At 48.5% G+C, this 17,649-nt stretch overlaps 1 protein-coding gene across 2 annotated transcripts in view; it reads left to right on the top strand.

The window, feature by feature from the left end:
- LOC306978221 (transcription factor COE3-like) overlaps positions 1-17,649 on the top strand; it is a 72,724-nt gene that overhangs the window by 28,019 nt on the left and 27,056 nt on the right. Inside the window, exons 7-10 of one of the 2 annotated variants that reach the window (XM_079576747.1) lie at positions 6,171-6,252; positions 8,790-8,907; positions 8,979-9,109; positions 9,717-9,843. In XM_079576747.1, coding sequence (XP_079432873.1) covers positions 6,171-6,252; positions 8,790-8,907; positions 8,979-9,109; positions 9,717-9,843 — 458 coding nt within the window. Of the gene's footprint in view, positions 1-6,170; positions 6,253-8,789; positions 8,908-8,975; positions 9,110-9,716; positions 9,844-17,649 lie in introns of both variants that reach the window. The other variant, XM_079576746.1, reaches the window with a different exon arrangement.

Here is a 17,649-nt window from a genome sequence, read left to right as displayed (position 1 = left end):
CCCATGTTAGTGACCGTCCTGTCTCCATACGGACCTGCTGCACTCGTCGGCTGAGGGAATCCAGCCTTCACAGAAAAGTCCACATCCAGTTTCTGAGCCAAGATATTTGGCAAAATTGTATTTAATGCAGATAAAAAATTTAAGGCGAGACGCTGCAGGTGAACAAGGAAAAAATGTATATTTACAGATTTCAATTTGAAACTGTTGCTGTCGATCACTGGCATAAATGTGAGAAGAAAATACATGGCAAGTTTTCTGTCATTTTATCTTTTCATATCAGAACAAGGTGTTTTATGCCTAAAAATGCCCCAAATTTCACATCTTTTCGGCGACGAAATCTGAATAATGGACAGAGCTACATTCAAATGTGTGGTTTCATTTTATTGATGAATGAGTTGCCAAGACTTTCTCACAGGGGATTTAGGATTTCTTGTTTAGTTTTATAATAAGCTGTTTTTTAGTGGAAAATTTGTAAAAAAAAATAATTTTCGCCTTATTTTTTGACATTCAAAACTCAATAAATGGGGCTTAAGGGATTAAATAATAAAAAATCCCTCTGAAAAAATCTTCCAAATCTTGTTCAGTCCAAGGCTGGAAAATGTGAAGTCTTTAGGTCCGACTGACGTGGACATAGTGTCGCCACAATGACAGAAACATGTGTTTGGAGAAAAAGGCCTTGAAATTGCATTGTCCCATATAAGTCTATGGGGGAACATTGAATCAGCGCAATATTTAAACATGTCATTGTGAAGATTAGGCATGTTTTCTGTTTCCGGGTGAAAGTTTAAATGTTCAGAGACCAATCTGGCCCAAAACCTGAAAACTGAAAAAAATTGAGTTTTGCCTGTAGTGTCTCCCCTTAAAAATAGTATTTTTGCGTAATTTTTTTATGTTTCAAAGTGAGAGAAAACTAAGTGCAGTTAAGTTGGAATCATCAACGCCCTCACTGGGCTGGGAAGCAAATGGAAAAAGATTTGTGTTGCGTTTGCTCCATTATGTGTTTTTTGATGATCCTTTGAAAACATTTCATCACCAGTGGGTCTGAGTCTGAGTCTGAGTCTGAGTCTGAGTCTGAGTCTGAGTCTGAGTCTGAGTCTGAGTCTGAGTCTGAGTCTGAGTCTGAGTCTGGACCTGGTCTGAGTCTGAGTCTGAGTCTGAGTCTGAGTCTGAGTCTGAGTCTGAGTCTGAGTCTGAGTCTGAGTCTGGACCTGGTCTGAGTCTGGACCTGGTCTGAGTCTGAGTCTGAGTCTGAGTCTGAGTCTGAGTCTGAGTCTGAGTCTGAGTCTGAGTCTGAGTCTGAGTCTGGACCTGGTCTGAGTCTGAGTCTGAGTCTGGACCTGGTCTGAGTCTGGACCTGGTCCGAGTCTGAGTCTGAATCGTCTCTTGGCTCTAATGAAGACGAGCGTTTAATAAATCCCTGCGTTCTGATTGGACGAGAGCCGCTGCTTCACGTCAGAGCAAATGAAGAACAGACTTTACTTCACTTTCATTTAAGAGTTCGGTTTAAGACACTTGGACTTAACGCAGGCTGTCACGGGGGGGGGACGAGGGGGGGGTGACGAGGGGGGGGGGGGTGACGAGGGGGGGGGGGTGACGAGGGGGGGGGCTCGGCAAGTGTCGGGAGATTCCAGGGGGAGGAGGGGGAGGAAGCGAGGACTCAGTGGTTCATTATCGCCTCTGAGTTTTAATTATCAGATCATATTAACGTTCAGTCAAACCTCAAACTGAAACACTTTTAATACTCACACCATGTATTACTACTTAGTGCTTATTACTGCATGTTACTGAGGACAAGCTTCTACTGGCATCAAATACATGAAAGTATTGAAAGAAAATCCAGGTTTTGGTCCAGAGACTGGATTAAAGGAAGTTACTTTTGTTTCAGCTCAAATATATATATATATATATTTTATACATTTTCTTTAAATTTCTCTTGTTTTTCTTGATTTCCCTGTTTGTTACATTTACATTTTCCTTATTTCCCATCACTTTTTCCAATTCCCCCCAAGTTATTCCACCTTTTATTAATCATATTTTTAAACACACAAAACAATTTCCTAGTTTTTTCACCCATTCCTTGACACTGGAGACGAGATCAGCTTTTATTATTTATTTACTACATTCAGCTCAGAAACACTCAGGAAGCAGGAAATGTAAAAAACACTATTAAAGAGTCAGTGGTTCTTATATACTGTGACTACAGAGGCCTTTGTGGGGACAGTAAATAATGAAGTAAACTAGGGCTGAAACAACTAATCGATTACTCGACAACTAATCGATTACTAAAAAAGTTGTCAACTATTCCAGTAATCGATTAATCGTTTTCTAGTGAACACAGAGTAAAATTGAGTAAAAAAGACATGACAATTATGTATTTTGGATGAAAACCTACATTGTTTTTAAAGTGAGGGTCTGCAGTGTTTTGTACATCATAAATTTCATAAATATCTGTCTTTGTCTCGTCCAGTCAAAGCAGAATTAGCACAAAGAGCCTCCTACAAACGTTTACTTTAAGTTTACTCCATCCACGTGTCCTCAAGCGGCGCCGCTTTAGCTTATGTGATAAAAAATTGAAAAAAATACAATTTCCATGCACCTTTCACAGCCAAGCGATTAATCGATTAATCGTAAAAATAATCGGTCGATTAATCGATTACCAAAATAATCGTTAGTTGCAGCCCTAAAGTAAACTGACGATAACAGAATATGTTGTAGTCAGTATATAGTCAGTATATAGTCAGTATATAGTCAGTATATAGTCAGTATATCAGTATATAGTCAGTATATAGTCAGTATATAGTCAGTATATATGTTATTAGCAGTGCAGGTTTGCAACAGAGAGCAGGTGGTTGAAAGTCTGGGATGAATCTGAACTGGAGGGTTGAATGGGAGGGTTAGGGTTTAATGGGAGGGTTAGGGTTTAATGGGAGGGTTAGGGTTTAATGGGAGGGTTAGGGTTTAATGGGAGGGTTAGGGTTTAGTGGGAGGGTTAGGGTTTAATGGGAGGGTTAGGGTTTAGTGGGAGGGTTAGGGTTTAATGGGAGGGTTAGGGTTGAATGGGAGGGTTAGGGTTTAATGGGAGGGTTAGGGTTTAATGGGAGGGTTAGGGTTTAATGGGAGGGTTAGGGTTGAATGGGAGGGTTAGGGTTTAATGGGAGGGTTAGGGTTTAATGGGAGGGTTAGGGTTTAATGGGAGGGTTAGGGTTGAATGGGAGGGTTAGGGTTTAATGGGAGGGTTAGGGTTGAATGGGAGGGTTAGGGTTGAATGGGAGGGTTAGGGTTTAATGGGAGGGTTAGGGTTTAATGGGAGGGTTAGGGTTTAATGGGAGGGTTAGGGTTTAATGGGAGCCAGTGCGGGTCCGTCAGTGCTTTGAACCAGAGGAACTAAACTCAGGGAAAGAGTCGGGACAGAAGGAAGTGTCGAGTCGAGGTGCAGCTTTTAAATCAGCGAGACTCTGTGTGTGAGGGTATGTGAGGAGTGTGTGAGGAGGGGGAGGGGGAGGAGGGGGAGGGGGAGGAGGGGGAGGAGGAGGAGGAGGAGGAGGAGGGAGTGTGTGTGTGAGGAGGGGGGTCCGTGTGTGAAAGTGCGAGCTGTAAATCTGTCCCAATCACATTTTCTGCCTCATGGAGCTTAATAACTCCACAGCCACTCCATTATACTGCAGGAGCGCGCACGAGGGGCGCGCACGAGGGGAGTGCACGAGGGGAGTGCACGAGGGAGCGAGCTGATAAATTCATCAGTGTGCTTTAAAGAACATATAAATGTAAATGTTCCAGATGAAAGAGTTTCAGAAACACAGAAACCGTTCAAGTCCTTTGTGTTTGTTTTCGGTCCGAAACCTTCCGGCCTCTGTTTGTACCCGAGGAACAAATACTCCGGCCTCTGTGTGAGGAACAAATACTCCGGCCTCTGTGTGAGGAACAAATACTCCGGCCTCTGTGTGAGGAACAAATACTCCAGCCTCTGTGTGAGGAACAAATACTCCGGCCTCTGTGTGAGGAACAAATACTCCAGCCTCTGTGTGAGGAACAAATACTCCGGCCTCTGTGTGAGGAACAAATACTCCGGCCTCTGTGTGAGGAACAAATACTCCGGGCTCTGTGTGAGGAACAAATACTCCGGCCTCTGCGTGAGGAACAAATACTCCGGCCTCTGCGTGAGGAACAAATACTCCGGCCTCTGTGTGAGGAACAAATACTCCGGCCTCTGCGTGAGGAACAAATACTCCGGCCTCTGCGTGAGGAACAAATACTCCGGGCTCTGTCTGTGCCCGAGGAAAAACGAGTCATAAAGGTCTGAAATTTACAACATTTAAATGAAGAGTCTTAATCAGGAGCTTAACGAGCTTCTTAAATGTCAAAGTCGGGTCCAAAGTCAGTCCCAGGTTTAATGTTAACGTTTCTGTGTGAACGTTAAACACAGATGGATCCGAGCAGGACGGAGACGGTCCCGGCATTTTCACATCCCAAACTTCACAGGTTTGTGTTAGGGTTAGATTAGGGTTAGATTAGGGTTAGGGTTAAGTTATGTACAGCACTTAAAGTGCTGCCCCCTGGTGGCCTCAGTTTAACAGGACTCTGCTGCCCCTGGTGGCCTCGGTTTAACATGACTCTGCTGCCCCTGGTGGCCTCGGTTTAACATGACTCTGCTGCCCCCTGGTGGCCTCAGTTTAACAGGACTCTGCTGCCCCTGGTGGCCTCGGTTTAACAGGACTCTGCTGCCCCTGGTGGCCTCAGTTTAACAGGACTCTGCTGCCCCTGGTGGCCTCAGTTTAACAGGACTCTGCTGCCCCTGGTGGCCTCAGTTTAACAGGACTCTGCTGCCCCTGGTGGCCTCAGTTTAACAGGACTCTGCTGCCCCTGGTGGCCGTGGTTTAACAGGAGTCTGCTGCCCCTGGTGGCCTCAGTTTAACAGGACTCTGCTGCCCCTGGTGGCCGTGGTTTAACAGGACTCTGCTGCCCCTGGTGGCCTCGGTTTTTAACAGGACTCTGCTGCCCCTGGTGGCCGTGGTTTAACAGGACTCTGCTGCCCCTGGTGGCCTCGGTTTAACAGGAGTCTGCTGCCCCTGGTGGCCTCGGTTTAACAGGACTCTGCTGCCCCTGGTGGCCGTGGTTTAACAGGAGTCTGCTGCCCCTGGTGGCCTCGGTTTAACAGGACTCTGCTGCCCCTGGTGGCCTCAGTTTAACAGGACTCTGCTGCCCCCTGGTGGCCTCGGTTTAACATGACTCTGCTGCCCCTGGTGGCCTCGGTTTAACATGACTCTGCTGCCCCCTGGTGGCCTCAGTTTAACATGACTCTGCTGCCCCCTGGTGGCCTCGGTTTAACAGGACTCTGCTGCCCCTGGTGGCCTCAGTTTAACAGGACTCTGCTGCCCCTGGTGGCCGTGGTTTAACAGGACTCTGCTGCCCCTGGTGGCCTCAGTTTAACATGACTCTGCTGCCCCCTGGTGGCCTCGGTTTAACAGGACTCTGCTGCCCCTGGTGGCCTCAGTTTAACAGGACTCTGCTGCCCCCTGGTGGCCTCGGTTTAACATGACTCTGCTGCCCCTGGTGGCCTCAGTTTAACAGGACTCTGCTGCCCCTGGTGGCCTCGGTTTAACAGGACTCTGCTGCCCCTGGTGGCCTTGGTTTAACAGGACTCTGCTGCCCCTGGTGGAGCTTGGCTTAACAGGACTCTGCTGCCCCTGGTGGCCTCAGTTTAACAGGAGTCTGCTGCCCCTGGTGGCCTTGGTTTAACAGGACTCTGCTGCCCCTGGTGGAGCTTGGCTTAACAGGACTCTGCTGCCCCTGGTGGCCTCGGTTTAACAGGAGTCTGCTGCCCCTGGTGGCCTCGGTTTAACAGGACTCTGCTGCCCCTGGTGGAGCTTGGCTTAACAGGACTCTGCTGCCCCTGGTGGCCTCAGTTTAACAGGACTCTGCTGCCCCTGGTGGCCTCGGTTTAACAGGACTCTGCTGCCCCTGGTGGCCTCTGTTTAACAGGAGTCTGCTGCCCCTGGTGGCCTCGGTTTAACAGGACTCTGCTGCCCCTGGTGGCCTCAGTTTAACAGGACTCTGCTGCCCCTGGTGGCCTCGGTTTAACAGGACTCTGCTGCCCCTGGTGGCCTCAGTTTAACAGGACTCTGCTGCCCCTGGTGGCCTCGGCTTAACCTGTCTCTGTCTCTGCTCTGCAGGTTCTTCCTGAAGTTCTTCCTGAAGTGTAACCAGAACTGTCTGAAAAACGCTGGAAACCCGCGTGACATGAGGCGCTTCCAGGTGAGGACTACAGCTCCCAGCATGCACCAGTGCAGCTTCTCCAAACCTTACAGCGGGTTAAGAGCTGTGTCACAAACATGAACAAGCTTCTTCTGGGTTCAAACTGTTGAGAGTGTCAGAAATAAACAGCTTTATCTTTTACTTTGCTGGAATGACAACAGACAAAAGGCCAAGAACTGTTTAAGAGTCAAATATGTGACTGTTTATGCATTAAAAATATAAAGCAGAATAAACACTAGGCCTGGAGTCCGTTACAGTTTTCCTGATGCTAAAATATCTGTCGTCTAGATCCAGAAAACAGAACAACAATAACAATAATGAAGATCTGCACATTTAAAATATCAGGTTTTGGAAATGGGGAATGATTTGAGGAAAATTCATTGTGGCAATGAAATAAGAAACAATGTGTTGGGGGAAATCGGTTAGAATTAAAGAAAATATTATAGTAACAAAAATGGGAAAACATTTAGAAAAATGGGGCAAACGTTTAGACAAAAAATTTGAAAAAAATGTGGAAATGGGGAAATGTAAGTAATAAAAATGAGCAGAAATGATGGGAAAGAATATGAGAAAATGAGCAAAAAGTGGGGCAAAATTCTGAAAAAATAGAGGAAAGTCAGAGGGAAAAAATAATATATTTGAGCTGGAACAACCAAGTCTCCTCTTTCAATGCCGTCCCTGGACCAACAGCATCAAAACTATTATTTTCCCAGTTCATTTGCTGGATACTGGACTGATGTCGTTCAGTCCGGACTCTAACGGACTCCGCCCTAAACATAACACACTTAAGGGACTCCAAATCCCAGAATCCTCCAGGACTCCCTCCTCCTCAGCTCTTTGTTCTAAAGCTTTATGAAGTTTCTCTCCAGTGGAGCCTCGTCCTGATGGAAAGACTCAGAGTCTTCCCTCTCCCCAGACGCCTCCCTCCGGTTTACAGACTGTGTTTTATGAATCGAAGGGTCGGAGTCCGTCGGTTTTATGGAAATGTTTAAAGTCAGTGAGAGAGAAAGATCTGTCTGTCACAAACGTTAACCATGAGTCTGAGTTAGAACAGAGGACGAGCTTTATTTAAGACACAGAACAAGTCAAACATCTGAAATGGAAACGCCTTCACCAAAGCAGATAAGAATGATTTATGAACCTGTCACTGAAAAACGAAACCACTTTGAACAATTCTGTTTGTCAGAAACACCTGGAGATGAGACGGTTTTAACCCCCATTTTAAGTTTGGCTTTGCCCAGTGTTAATTTTGACAACATGTTTTATTTGAGTTTTAGGCTTTTGACTAAAATGTAAATTAATTTTAGTCGAGATTTAGTAAAAAAAAACCTTTCAATTTTAGTCTAGTTTTAGTCGACTAAATTGAATGTCAATTTAGTCGACTAAATTTAAGACTAATTTAGTGGACTTTGCATTGATAATATTGATTCTAATCATGTTTAATGTTGTTCCTCTGCTTCATGTTTCTGCTCCACATGAACAAAGCTCAGAGCTGATCCTTTAAACATGATCTGAGGCTCTTTCAGACGCTCAACACAAGTTTGGATGATTTTAGTCTCTCCTTTTACTTTTTATTTAGTCTGATTTTAGTCGACTCAAATATCTGGACATTTTAGTCACAGTTTTAGTCTCATGAGAAACTTTTAATTTAGTTTTAGTCCAATTTTAGTCGTCAAGAATATCACTTTAAGACTAAATATTTTAGTCGACGAAATTAACACTGGCTTTGCCCAAATCAAAAAGCTTCTCACAGCCCACAGGGTAATGAGTCATTTGAAAGCTAAGACCTACAAAACCGATTTAAGGTTGTTGTTTTTTTACTTGTTGCCGTGCAGTCGTCACTTTTTCCTCACTTTTTTGCTTTTATCGTTGCGTTTTCCTCTTGTTTTCTTCACTATTTTGACGCTCTTTTCAAGAAGCTTTTAGATTTGGGTAATGCTCGGATACTTGGATAATAACTGGAGAAAAAGTGCTCTGTAAAGATGTTAATGACAGTCGAGTTGATGACGATATGGAACAGCCTTGTTAAGTAAAGGATGCAGTAACAACCTTCTCTCTTTAGATCAGAGTTTTGATGTTGTTGGTCCCGGGACAGGATTAAAGGAAGACACTCCAATAAATCACTTTCATTCCCATAAAAAAAAAAAAAGTGCCCAAATTGTTTCTCAAATTTTTGCTCATTTTTTGTTACTAATCTTTTTCCAACATGTCTTGACGTTGGGGATGAACCTGATATTGTAAATGTTATTGTTCTGTTTTCACATATTTGAGTATCAGAAATGATTTAACCTAACCCTCATCAGGAGCGACAGGAGAAAGTTCCGCAGTGAAGCTTTAACTCCATCAAAGTAAAACCCTGTGATTCACTTTTTATTGTTTTCTTTTCCTCATTTTCCTTTTGTCCTGAATCTTTCTGATCCAGTTTCACTGAATCTGCTCCAAACTTGAACTTTTACCCTTTAATCCTCCCTCTAACTCCCCTCTCCCCTCCTCCCCCTCCTCCCCCTGTCCTGTGTCATCCCCCTCCCGTCCTGTAGGTGGTGGTGTCGACCACGGTGAACGTTGATGGTCACGTTTTAGCCGTTAGCGACAACATGTTCGTCCACAACAACTCCAAACATGGCCGCCGCGCCCGACGCCTCGACCCGTCGGAGGGTGAGTCCCGTCAGACCCGACCCGGTTTGAACCAGTTTAACCCGGTCTGACTCAGTTTTGTCTTGAAGCAGCGACCCCGTGCATCAAGGCCATCAGCCCGAGCGAGGGCTGGACCACAGGGGGCGCTACAGTCATCCTGATCGGAGACAACTTCTTTGACGGACTCCAGGTCGTGTTCGGGACGATGCTGGTGTGGAGCGAGGTGAGACTGGAACGGGATCAGAAAAATCAAAGTATCGAAAGTTTTGATGCTGTTTGTCCAGGACAGAATTAAAGGAAGTGACTTTTGCTTCAGCTCAAATAAATAATTCTTTTCACCCAATAATTCAATTTTTTTTTTTCTCCTTTTTGCTGTTTTGTATAATTGATATTTTTTCGATTTCCCCCATTTCTTTGTACCTTATTTTCACCCCACTTTCTTAAACTAAAATGTTCCTTATTTTTGCAAATATTCTCCAATTTTCCCCCAAATTCTTTCCCATTTTCACACATTTCTCAACACTGGCGATGAACCTGATATTGTAAATGTGCAGATCTTCCTCATGTTATTGTCCTGCTTCCTGTTTCTAGACGACACATAAGTATCGGTATCGAAAACCAAGTATTGTTAAAGAATCGGAATCATAAAAAGTGTACTGGTGCCCTATGTTTGGGAACCCCTATTGTAAAGGACATTAGGGTCAGTGCCATGTGACTTCACCTGTAAAGGAAGTGAACAATGTCAGTGTGAAGTTAGGGTTAGCGTCTCCCGGTTTGTGGGTTTGAGTCATGTTGGATTAGAGTCACTCACGTGTCTTGGTTGTTTCCAGCTGATCACGCCTCACGCGATCCGGGTCCAAACTCCGCCCAGACACATCCCGGGGGTCGTGGAGGTCACGCTGTCCTACAAGTCCAAACAGTTCTGCAAAGGAGCCCCAGGCCGCTTCGTCTACACAGGTAACACACTAACCCTATGCCCTGAGCACTACACACTAACCCTATGCCCTGAGCCCTACACACTAACCCTATGCACTGAGCCCAACACACTAACCCTATGCCCTGAGCCCTACACACTAACCCTATGCCCTGAGCCCTACACACTAACCCTATGCCCTGAGCCCAACACACTAACCCTATGCACTGAGCCCTACACACTAACCCTATGTCCTGAGCCCTACACACTAACCCTGTGCCCTGAGCCCTACACACTAACCCTATGCCCTCAGCCCTACACACTAACCCTATGCCCTTAACCCTACACACTAACCCTATGCACTGAACCCTACACACTAACCCTATGCACTGAGCCCTACACACTAACCCTATGCCCTGAGCCCTACACACTAACCCTATGCCCTGAGCCCTACACACTAACCCTATGCCCTGAGCCCTACACACTAACCCTATGCACTGAGCCCTACACACTAACTCTATGCCCTGAACCCTACACACTAACCCTATGCACTGAGCCCTACACACTAACTCTATGCCCTGAACCCTACACACTAACCCTATGCACTGAGCCCAACACACTAACCCTATGTCCTGAACCCTACACACTAACCCTATGCCCTGAACCCTACACACTAACCCTATGTCCTGAGCCCAACACACTAACCCTATGCACTGAGCCCAACACACTAACCCTATGCCCTGAGCCCTACACACTAACTCTATGCCCTGAACCCTACACACTAACCCTATGCACTGAGCCCAACACACTAACCCTATGCCCTGAGCCCTACACACTAACTCTATGCCCTGAACCCTACACACTAACCCTATGCACTGAGCCCTACACACTAACTCTATGCCCTGAACCCTACACACTAACCCTATGCACTGAGCCCAACACACTAACCCTATGCCCTGAGCCCTACACACTAACCCTATGTCCTGAGCCCTACACACTAACCCTATGCCCTGAGCCCAACACACTAACCCTATGCACTGAGCCCTACACACTAACCCTATGTCCTGAGCCCTACACACTAACCCTATGCCCTGAGCCCAACACACTAACCCTATGCCCTGAGCCCTACACACTAACCCTATGCCCTGAGCCCTACACACTAACCCTATGCCCTGAACCCTACACACTAACCCTATGCACTGAACCCTACACACTAACCCTATGTCCTGAGCCCTACACACTAACCCTATGCCCTGAGCCCTACACACTAACCCTATGTCCTGAGCCCAACACACTAACCCTATGCCCTGAGCCCTACACACTAACCCTATGCCCTGAGCCCTACACACTAACCCTATGTCCTGAGCCCTACACACTAACCCTATGCCCTAAACCCTACACACTAACCCTATGCCCTGAGCCCTACACACTAACCCTATGTCCTGAGCCCTACACACTAACCCTATGTCCTGAGCCCTACACACTAACCCTATGTCCTGAGCCCTACACACTAACCCTATGCCCTGAGCCCTACACACTAACCCTATGTCCTGAGCCCTACACACTAACCCTATGTCCTTAACCCTACACACTAACCCTATGCCCTGAGCCCTACACACTAACCCTATGCCCTGAGCCCTACACACTAACCCTATGCCCTTAACCCTACACACTAACCCTATGCCCTGAGCCCTACACACTAACCCTATGTCCTGAGCCCAACACACTAACCCTATGTCCTGAACCCTACACACTAACCCTATGCCCTGAGCCCTACACACTAACCCTATGTCCATAACCCTACACACTAACCCTATGCCCTGAACCCTACACACTAACCCGATGCCCTGAGCCCTACACACTAACCCTATGCCCTGAGCCCTACACACTAACCCTATGTCCTGAACCCTACACACTAACCCTATGCCCTGAGCCCTACACACTAACCCTATGCCCTGAACCCTACACACTAACCCTATGCCCTGAGCCCTACACACTAACCCTATGCCCTGAGCCCTACACACTAACCCTATGCCCTGAGCCCTACACACTAACCCTATGTCCTGAGCCCTACACACTAACCCTATGTCCTGAGCCCTACACACTAACCCTATGCCCTGAGCCCTACACACTAACCCTATGCCCTGAGCCCTACACACTAACCCTATGCCCTGAGCCCTACACACTAACCCTATGCCCTGAGCCCTACACACTAACCCTATGCACTGAGCCCTACACACTAACCCTATGCCCTGAGCCCTACACACTAACCCTATGCCCTGAGCCCTACACACTAACCCTATGCCCTGAGCCCTACACACTAACCCTATGCCCTGAGCCCTACACACTAACCCTATGCACTGAGCCCTACACACTAACCCTATGCCCTGAGCCCTACACACTAACCCTATGCCCTGAGCCCTACACACTAACCCTATGCACTGAGCCCTACACACTAACCCTATGCCCTGAACCCTACACACTAACCCTATGTCCTGAGCCCTACACACTAACCCTATGCCCTGAGCCCTACACACTAACCCTATGCCCTGAGCCCTACACACTAACCCTATGCCCTGAGCCCTACACACTAACCCTATGCACTGAGCCCTACACACTAACCCTATGCCCTGAGCCCTACACACTAACCCTATGCCCTGAGCCCTACACACTAACCCTATGCCCTGAGCCCTACACACTAACCCTATGCCCTGAGCCCTACACACTAACCCTATGCCCTGAGCCCTACACACTAACCCTATGTCCATAACCCTACACACTAACCCTATGCCCTGAACCCTACACACTAACCCTATGCACTGAGCCCTACACACTAACCCTATGCACTGAGCCCTACACACAAACCCTATGTCCTGAACCCTACACACTAACCCTATGCCCTGAGCCCTACACACTAACCCTATGCCCTGAGCCCTACACACTAACCCTATGTCCTGAACCCTACACACTAACCCTATGCCCTGAGCCCTACACACTAACCCTATGCCCTTAGCCCTACACACTAACCCTATGTCCTGAACCCTACACACTAACCCTATGCACTGAGCCCTACACACTAACTCTATGCCCTGAGCCCTACACACTAACCCTATGCCCTGAGCCCTACACACTAACCCTATGTCCTGAGCCCTACACACTAACCCTATGCACTGAACCCTACACACTAACCCTATGCCCTGAGCCCTACACACTAACCCTATGCCCTGAGCCCTACACACTAACCCTATGCCCTGAACCCTACACACTAACCCTATGCCCTGAACCCTACACACTAACCCTATGCCCTGAACCCTAAACACTAACCCTCTGCCCTGAGCCCAACACACTAACCCTATGCCCTGAGCCCTACACACTAACCCTATGCCCTGAGCCCTACACACTAACCCTATGCCCTGAACCCTACACACTAACCCTATGCCCTGAGCCCTACACACTAACCCTATGTCCTGAACCCTACACACTAACCCTCTGCCCTGAGCCCTACACACTAACCCTATGCCCTGAGCCCTACACACTAACCCTACACACTAACCCTATGCCCTGAGCCCTACACACTAACCCTATGCCCTGAGCCCTACACACTAACCCTATGCACTGAGCCCTACACACTAACCCTATGTCCTGAGCCCTACACACTAACCCTATGCCCTGAGCCCTACACACTAACCCTATGTCCTGAGCCCTACACACTAACCCTATGCCCTGAGCCCTACACACTAACCCTATGTCCTGAACCCTACACACTAACCCTCTGCCCTGAGCCCTACACACTAACCCTATGCCCTGAGCCCTACACACTAACCCTATGCCCTGAGCCCTACACACTAACCCTATGTCCTGAGCCCTACACACTAACCCTATGCCCTGAGCCCTACACACTAACCCTATGCCCTGAGCCCTACACACTAACCCTATGCCCTGAGCCCTACACACTAACCCTATGCACTGAGCCCTACACACTAACCCTATGCCCTGAACCCAACACACTAACCCTATGCACTGAGCCCTACACACTAACCCTATGCACTGAGCCCTACACACTAACCCTATGTCCTGAGCCCTACACACTAACCCTATGCCCTGAGCCCAACACACTAACCCTATGTTCTGAGCCCTACACACTAACCCTATGCCCTGAGCCCAACACACTAACCCTATGTCCTGAGCCCTACACACTAACCCTATGTCCTGAGCCCTACACACTAACCCTATGCCCTGAGCCCTACACACTAACCCTATGCCCTGAGCCCTACACACTAACCCTATGCCCTGAGCCCTACACACTAACCCTATGTCCTGAGCCCTACACACTAACCCTATGCCCTGAACCCTACACACTAACCCTATGCCCTGAGCCCTACACACTAACCCTATGTCCTGAGCCCTACACACTAACCCTATGTCCTGAGCCCTACACACTAACCCTATGCCCTGAACCCTACACACTAACCCTATGCCCTGAGCCCTACACACTAACCCTATGTCCTGAGCCCTACACACTAACCCTATGCCCTGAGCCCTACAGACTAACCCTATGCCCTGAGCTCTACACACTAACCCTATGTCCATAACCCTACACACTAACCCTATGTCCTTAACCCTACACACTAACCCTATGCCCTGAGCCCTACACACTAACCCTATGCCCTGAACCCTACACACTAACCCTATGCCCTGAACCCTACACACTAACCCTATGCACTGAGCCCTACACACTAACCCTATGCCCTGAGCCCTACACACTAACCCTATGCCCTGAACCCTACACACTAACCCTATGCCCTAAACCCTACACACTAACCCTATGCCCTGAGCCCTACACACTAACTCTATGCCCTGAGCCCTACACACTAACCCTATGTCCATAACCCTACACACTAACCCTATGCCCTGAGCCCTACACACTAACCCTATGCCCTGAGCCCTACACACTAACCCTATGCCCTGAGCCCTACACACTAACCCTATGCCCTGAGCCCTACACATTAACCCTATGCCCTGAGCCCAACACACTAACCCTATGCCCTGAGCCCTACACACTAACCCTATGCCCTAAACCCTACACACTAACCCTATGCCCTGAGCCCTACACACTAACCCTATGCCCTGAGCCCTACACACTAACCCTATGCCCTAAACCCTACACACTAACCCTATGCCCTGAGCCCTACACACTAACCCTATGCCCTGAGCCCTACACACTATCCCTATGTCCTGAGCCCTACACACTAACCCTATGCCCTGAGCCCTACACACTAACCCTCTGTCCTGAGCCCTACACACTAACCCTCTGCCCTGAGCCCTACACACTAACCCTATGCCCTGAGCCCTACACACTAACCCTATGCCCTGAGCCCTACACACTAACCCTATGCCCTAAACCCTACACACTAACCCTATGCCCTGAGCCCTACACACTAACCCTATGCCCTGAGCCCTACACACTAACCCTATGCCCTGAGCCCTACACACTAACCCAATGCCCTGAGCCCTACACACTAACCCTCTGTCCTGAGCCCTACACACTAACCCTATGCCCTGAGCCCTACACACTAACCCTATGCACTGAGCCCTACACACTAACCCTATGCCCTGAGCCCTACACACTAACCCTATGCCCTGAACCCAACACACTAACCCTATGCCCTGAGCCCTACACACTAACCCTATGCCCTGAGCCCTACACACTAACCCTATGCCCTGAACCCTACACACTAACCCTATAACCTGAGCCCTACAAACTAACCCTATGTCCTGAACCCTACACACTAACCCTATAACCTGAGCCCTACACACTAACCCTATGCCCTGAGCCCTACACACTAACCCTACACACTAACCCTATGCCCTGAGCCCTACACACTAACCCTATGTCCATAACCCTACACACTAACCCTATGCCCTGAGCCCTACACACTAACCCTATGCCCTGAGCCCTACACACAAACCCTATGCACTGAGCCCTACACACTAACCCTATGCACTGAGCCCTACACACTAACCCTACACACTAACCCTATGCCCTGAGCCCTACACACTAACCCTATATCCATAACCCTACACACTAACCCTATGCACTGAGCCCTACACACTAACCCTATGCCCTGAGCCCTACACACTAACCCTATATCCATAACCCTACACACTAACCCTATGCACTGAGCCCTACACACTAACCCTATGCCCTGAGCCCTACACACTAACCCTATGTCCTGAGCCCTAAACACTAACCCTATGCACTGAGCCCTACACACTAACCCTATGTCCATAACCCTACACACTAACCCTATGTCCTGAGCCCTACACACTAACCCTATGTCCTGAGCCCTACACACTAACCCTATGCCCTGAGCCCTACACACTAACCCTATGTCCTGAGCCCTACACACTAACCCTATGCCCCGAGCCCTACACACTAACCCTATGTCCTTAACCCTACACACTAACCCTATGCCCTGAACCCAACACACTAACCCTATGTCCTGAGCCCTACACACTAACCCTATGCCCTGAGCCCTACACACTAACCCTATGCCCTGAGCCCTACACACTAACCCTATGCCCTGAGCCCTACACACTAACCCTATGCCCTGAGCCCTACACACTAACCCTATGCCCTGAGCCCTACACACTAACCCTATGCACTGAACCCTACACACCAACCCTATGCACTGAGCCCTACACACTAACCCTATGCCCTGAGCCCTACACACTAACCCTATGTCCTGAGCCCTACACACTAACCCTATGCACTGAGCCCTACACACTAACCCTATGTCCATAACCCTACACACTAACCCTATGTCCTGAGCCCTACACACTAACCCTATGTCCTGAGCCCTACACACTAACCCTATGTCCTTAACCCTACACACTAACCCTATGCCCTGAACCCAACACACTAACCCTATGTCCTGAGCCCTACACACTAACCCTATGCCCTGAGCCCTACACACTAACCCTATGCCCTGAGCCCTACACACTAAACCTATGCCCTGAACCCTACACACTAACCCTATGCCCTGAACCCTACACACTAACCCTATGCCCTGAACCCAACACACTAACCCTATGTCCTGAGCCCTACACACTAACCCTATGTCCTGAGCCCTACACACTAACCCTATGCCCTGAGCCCTACACACTAACCCTATGCCCTGAGCCCTACACACTAACCCTATGTCCTGAGCCCTACACACTAACCCTATGCCCTGAACCCTACACACTAACCCTATGCACTGAGCCCTACACACTAACCCTATGTCCTGAGCCCTACACACTAACCCTATGCCCTGAGCCCTACACACTAACCCTATGCCCTGAGCCCTACACACTAACCCTATGCCCTGAGCCCTACACACTAACCCTATGCCCTGAGCCCAACACACTAACCCTATGTCCTGAACCCTACACACTAACCCTATGCCCTGAGCCCTACACACTAACTCTATGCCCTGAGCCCTACACACTAACCCTATGCACTGAGCCCTACACACTAACCCTATGCCCTGAGCCCTACACACTAACCCTATGCCCTGAGCCCTACACACTAACCCTATGCCCTGAGCCCTACACACTAACCCTATACACATAACCCTACACACTAACCCTATGCCCTGAGCCCTACACACTAACCCTATGCCCTGAGCCCTACACACTAACCCTATGCCCTGAGCCCTACACACTAACCCTCTGCCCTGAGCTCTACACACTAACCCTATACCCTTAACCCTACACACTAACCCTATGTCCTTAACTCTACACACTAACCCTATGCCCTGAGCCCTACACACTAACCCTATGCACTGAGCCCTACACACTAACCCTAT

Source organism: Gobius niger, assembly GCF_951799975.1.
Source record: "Gobius niger genome assembly, chromosome: 19".
NCBI lineage: Eukaryota > Metazoa > Chordata > Actinopteri > Gobiiformes > Gobiidae > Gobius > Gobius niger.
This window is presented reverse-complemented; position numbering and strand designations above follow the sequence as displayed.